The sequence below is a fragment of the Channa argus genome, chromosome 16 (genome assembly GCF_033026475.1).
Source record: "Channa argus isolate prfri chromosome 16, Channa argus male v1.0, whole genome shotgun sequence".
NCBI classification, from domain to species: Eukaryota; Metazoa; Chordata; class Actinopteri; order Anabantiformes; family Channidae; genus Channa; species Channa argus.
The window spans coordinates 19,217,158-19,223,347 of record NC_090212.1 but is presented as its reverse complement, the minus strand read 5'-3'; the positions used below and the strand labels follow the sequence as shown (position 1 = coordinate 19,223,347).

At 39.7% G+C, this 6,190-nt stretch overlaps 1 protein-coding gene across 1 annotated transcript; it reads left to right on the top strand.

Moving 5' to 3' along the window:
* Positions 1 to 363: 363 nt before the first annotated feature.
* Positions 364 to 5,115, top strand: emx1 (empty spiracles homeobox 1). The gene is made up of 3 exons (XM_067480938.1): positions 364 to 945; positions 2,466 to 2,650; positions 4,562 to 5,115. The coding sequence occupies exons 1-3, from the start codon at positions 597 to 599 to the stop codon at positions 4,727 to 4,729; spliced, it is 702 nt and encodes a 233-aa protein (XP_067337039.1). The 5' UTR covers positions 364 to 596; the 3' UTR covers positions 4,730 to 5,115.
* The last annotated feature ends 1,075 nt before the right edge of the window (positions 5,116 to 6,190 follow it).

Here is a 6,190-nt window from a genome sequence, read left to right as displayed (position 1 = left end):
TTAAAGCGTTGTAGAACCAATTCAGAGTGAAAATCCCACCTGACTCCCACCTAAAATATTACCGCCTATCGTAAACGACTGAACTTGCCCTCTCGTCGCCACCGCAGGTTCGCCCTTTAGAGGCGAACCCCCTTAAAATGAGGGGGTTGTCCCCCTTTAGAATAACGAGATATTAAGGTGGAACACACCACACAATGACCCATTAATGGAACATGCGTTTCCCCAGCGTGTCTCTGTAACTAAGCTGTCCGGCCTCGTGTGATCTGTAAAGCAGGTACTTGATGAGACCCATTGGCAGGTGCTGAGGTCCAATCAGCTCTCTCGTTGCACAGCGTCAAGCCACAAGGAGGGTTTGAGGCACTTTACTTAGTGCGCACTTGTGCACAGAAACCCTCCTAGTTCGCACATACTCCATGGATCAGGGCAATTTGCAGCACTGTTGAGTTTTGTAGCAGCATCGCGGCTGGACAGGCAACTCCTCCACAGACCCTCCATCCGTAATCATCATGCCTCTCTGAGAGGGAGGCGAGCTTTTCCAGCAAGAAGAAGGAAAAAGGCTGATCACTTTATTTTCGCATCGGTTTCTATTCTGAGACATGATGTTTTCGTCTGCAGGCAAGCGCTGCTTCACGATAGAGTCTCTTGTCGCCAAAGAGAACCCTCTAATAGCCGAGGAACCCATCTGTCCGACGGCTTTAAGTTACTCCAACCCGACTACAGACGCATTAATGAACGGTTATCAGGCTCCGCCGGCCAGGTCCCTCTACCAGAGCCCCGACCTGGTATTCCCAGAGACGGTAAGCCACCCCTCCCTAACCGTGGCCCCCCACCAGCTCGCAGGCTCCCACCTACAGCATCCACACTTCTTCGGAACGCAACACCGAGACCCGCTCAACTTCTACCCCTGGGTCTTACGGAACAGGTTTTTTGGACACAGATTTCAAGGTTAGTAAAGAGGATCTGCAACTCAAACCAGATTTTGTTTTTATGTCACGCTTATGTGGTATGTTCCTGCATGGCCAGTAGTCTGTTGGTACAATAGTGCTTTTGATAAGTTTAAATAATGTCGGAAATGACATTGTGAACACCACATGACTGCCAACAATCAAAACATGTCTTAGTTGAACAATAACTGGCAGTCACAGATAGTAAACGGACAAGGTAGCATGTCGGGCAGCTCACATCTCACATTTCCACTCTCATTCGCCCTGCAGCTACTCTCACAAAGCCACAGCCAATAGATAAGCACCGATGTAGTTTTTTTTCCAAAGAAGAAAACTAGCCACAGCCAAATAAATATTGCACAAGAGCAAAGCTACAATAGGAAAATAAATCAAGTCTGGGGTAAAAGGAAAAGACAGGAAAATCAGATGAAAGTCCAATGTGGGCTGCAAAGGATTTTAACACAACCCGCAGCGACTCATTTACCAGACAGATCTCCGAACTATTACGCATTAAACACATCTTTATGACCATCTTTTTAAATGTATATCACGTTTATCCCCGTATAGCTCTTTACACCATTGGTAAAAGTCTGGACAGAAAATGCAGACTATTTTACAATAATGACAGAATGATGCCAATCCGCAAAACAACCCGAATTAAGTTAATAACGGAATTAGGCAATTTGTTTGACCTTCCCCTATTTACTGTAGGCTAATAAACTGATTACTCCCATTATGAACTCTGGTGGAATCTGTTGCAATAATAATTTGCACATATTAATAGAATAGAATAGAAATAGAAAGCCAGTAATGTTTTTACTGTATACTTCCAAATAACAGGAGTATTAAAACAAAAAACCAAAAAATACTCAAGTCTCCACAGACCTGAGTGGAATCTGGTTGCCAGCAAATTAATCCACTGTGCTTATTGAAATCACGACACTAATGATTTTCTAGCTCCTCCTGAAAAACATTACATTTTATTTGCAGTATGTATTGGTAGAACAATTTGTCCTTATCAATTTCTTTCGAACCTAGAGGCACGTTTTGAGCGCGGTTATTTTTTGCGGTTTTTTGTTTATTAATGTATCTGGCTACATTATTTTTTTAAATTCTCTATTATATGTTATCAATGTATTCCCATAAAAGCGTAGGGAACCTTTGTTAGTCCTCCGTCTGTGTAATGCCATGGTGAGTTTAGGCCTGAGGCCGAACGAGCCGGAGGGATTATTATGGAAACACGCTGGTCGCTGACAGGCCAGTTACTACAGGTATTTAAAAAAAAAAGGACATTACGAAAATTGGGGAAAAACAATAAAGAGCTTATTATAAACACCCAGCAATAATTTAACTTATTCCTACTGCAGGCCTATATTTGCCTATCCGAAGCATAAATACTTAATTATACCAATAGCACTAAGGTCCTCGCCAACACCGCCCAAACAAACCAGGCTCACGGCGTTGCTGCCTTTGACCTCCCAAACTGACGTCCCCCTCGTGTTTCTTCGGACTTGGCGACAGGTAACGACGTTTCCCAGGACAGCCTGCTCCTCCACGGCCCGTTCGCCAGGAAACCCAAGCGCATCCGGACGGCATTCTCCCCCTCCCAGCTCCTCCGACTGGAAAGAGCCTTCGAGAAGAACCACTACGTCGTGGGCGCCGAGAGGAAGCAGCTAGCGAACAGCCTGAGTTTATCCGAAACACAAGTGAGTTAAGCTAACGGTTGCTCTGTCAAACACAATTCACTCATTGTGTGATTAATTATTAAGGAACCGAAACTGTTTATTAATGACAATTTAGGATTTTGACCTAACTCAACGATGATTTGAGAAATTTGATTTAAGAAACAGTACTATGAACACGACGTTTGTAGAACAGCTGCAACCTCATATCAAATTGTCTCGAGTTGATATCTCGCGATAACAAAAAGCTTAATTATTTTAAAATAAAACCACCAAACACGGATGTTTTCACTGTGTAAAAAAATTGTTTTAAAATTACCATTATTCTGCACATGGTTAAAAAAAATTAAAGGACAGTTTTGAAAAAACACTTAAAAATAATTCAACTTTATTTGGGCTTTTTTTTTTTAAGCCTAGGCTAATTTTGTCCAAATAAAGCAGAATGTTTTACGGAGATAACGTAAAATGTTTACCGAACGATTACCGTGAGAGTAATTATAAAAATATATTTTCTCCAAAGTCCAAAAAACAAGTTTTAAAGCTACAATAAAAAAACATAATAAATGAAATTTCCAAAGCAAAATAAAAGACAAATTATGATTTAATGCTTGCTTTAAAAAAAATACTTTTGAACTATAAATTGAAAATGTTAATATGTTGCAAAATAAGAACCCATTACAACGGTCAATAATGCAATTCATATTTATAAGTAAAGACGTTTTCAAGATAAAAAATATTTAAAAAAATCAATTAGGTTTAACCGACAATTTAGAGGGATATTTCCTGACTCAACCATTTGGATAAATGTGCTGCTTGCAAGTTTAAATGATGTATCAGTCAACAGGCGGCAGTGAACTGAATGTGAATAAAGTCATGCATAGATTTTTTTGGTCCTGGTCTACCACACAAAAGCAATGGGTAGAAAAAAATGACATAAAGAATTGATGCCACAAATCTGATGCAAATATGTGAAAACGTAAAGCACCAGTACAAATAGTGGGACAAATATGTTAACTGCTGTTAACATCAGCACGTACAGAAAAGGTCAAAATGTGAGGGAAAAAAATTAACAACAGGGCACTAAAATAAAATGTAAAATATCATCTGTGAAATGGCATTCTAATAACTCATTAAGCTTTCCTATATATTTATTCTATTTTCAGTTATGAATGTGAACCGATTTCAGCATTGAAAATTTGTAGTAGTTTGACAGCATTTTGCAAGGAGGATGCTTGAGTGACATACAATTCAGGAGAAGTATTTACCAGTGGGGGATCTGTTCAGGAGAGAAGAGCAGATTTATAGTGACTGCTTGACTGAAAATAGCAAAAAGATAACCATTAATGTGGACACTAAAGTCTAAAATGAAATGAAATGAAGACTAGAGTCTTCTCATTTATTAAAGCAGAACACAAACTGTGACAATGTTTGTGCAAGTCATTCGTCGTGATCTGACTTGAAGAGCATGCACAGTCTAACTTGTCATGGAAGACAGCAATAGTAGAGCTGAAACAATGAGATGAGCTATTGTTTAGGTCTTTTATTTTTTTTTTAAACAAAAAGGCCACAATTTCAGGCTCTAAGTAATAAATTGTCAAAAATGTGCTGCTTTTATTAGATTGTTTTGGGCTTTGAGAAAAAAACATTTGATGCCACTTTGGTCTTCTGGCTTTTTATAGAGAGTTATGCTATAGAGAAATATTCAAGGGAATGACAAATAATAAAAATCGTTCCAGCCACAAATCAAAAATATCAACTCATTAAATTTTAATGATTGCTCCATTCCATTTAGTTGGGGCTCTAGAACTAAAACTTATTAAGTTACACCGATGTCGGAAGTCAAAATATTCACTTTGAAAAGTTGGAAACTGTTTAAATGAGTGTACAATCAGATTGCGGATCACCATCATGAAACCCATTTATTTTTCTGTCCAGGTGAAGGTCTGGTTTCAGAACAGGCGAACCAAGTACAAGCGACAGAAGCTGGAGGAGGAGGGGCCAGAGAGCCAGCAAAAGAAGAAGGGAAGCCATCACATCAACAGATGGCGCATCGCCACAAAGCAGGCCAGCTCCGAGGACATCGACGTGACCTCAGAGGACTAAAACAGCAGGCAAACCTCCAACAACAATGCCCTACACCCAGCGTCCCTTGTGACGCATCAGAGGACCAACACTATTTATTATGTAATTATATTAAGTATAATTAGACACATTAGAAGACAGACTAAACAGGGGTGCACCAGACATCTCTTCACTGAGGTGCTACACTCAGTGACACTGGAAATGAAACATCTTATTTAATGACATCAATTGTGAAGGAGGAGAGATCCTTTAATCATTTAAATGGTCTTTGGTTTGTGGCAACCAAAGATGAAGAGAAACGTCAACGTCTCAGTGTTTTGTTTTTTTTTTTCCTTTATTGTAAATAGGCCACTTATGAAGGTTGTTTTTGAAAGAGGCTACTTGTTTCATTAAAGCTGTTTTTACCACCTGCTTAGGTCATTAACACCTCATTCTTCACCCCACCCACCGCGCCACCTGTGTACCACTTTCATTTAAATTTCTGCTGTGTTGCTGCACACTTTCAATCCACTCTGCGAGTCTGAAAACAGACTGGAGACTGGACTGAGGAGCACGACATGACCCACATGTCCATGAAGACGTCTGTCACTTCCTGTATGATTTTAAGTTAGGTGACTTAAGAGCCATTCCAGTGCTCGGTTATGTTTCTTAATGAAAAGTGATTCATGGCTAGCTGTGCATGACTCTCGGACAGATGAGAAGCTGCAGAGACCTCTGGTGTCAGGGACGAGTTGTGCTACATAATAAAGGGCAGTTCACAGCATTGTGCTTCTTTTGGCACGTCACATTAGCCAGTGTGGGATGATAAATGACATCTCCATTTGTTAAATGTCTGCAGATTCCATTCCAAGTGTGTAGTATAAGACATATATGAGAACGTACTTTTCGGCAGAACATGTAATTACAAAAATATGCTTTAGAAATAAAAACTAAAATTATTTCTCTGATGAAAAATGTACTGTTTTCATATAATTCCAGTGAGTTTTATTGTACAACATGTCAACCAGGCTCGGCAAAGTCTGCAGGTTTTCATTCCAACCACGCAGATTTCACTCATTAGTTCCCCTTCTCCACCTCAAGGTGCATGTGCAAATCAGTGTGAAACATGCTGCTGCAGTGTTTGATTGGAATGAAAACCTGCAGACACTCTGGTCTCCATAAAAAAAAAAAGAAAAAAAGTTAAAATAAAAATTGATGTTCTATTATAAGATTGCTTTAAGATGTAAAAAAGTAACCCTCCCCGAAAAGTCAAAATCACAATTTCGCAATACTTGAGCATTATACATGCGTTTAGTACCCAAATGCATAACAATGCCTTATGAGAATTCTCTTCTCTCTTGGGAGGCTGGAAACCACTGTTTTGGTCTACGGTGCTATGAATGTTGCAGGGCAGTTACACAGGTGTGAGGTGTTTTTCTTTATACTTCTGAATTCCAGCACAGAAGGGACAGAGAAACAACTCCCATCAAAGGAGAACTGAAA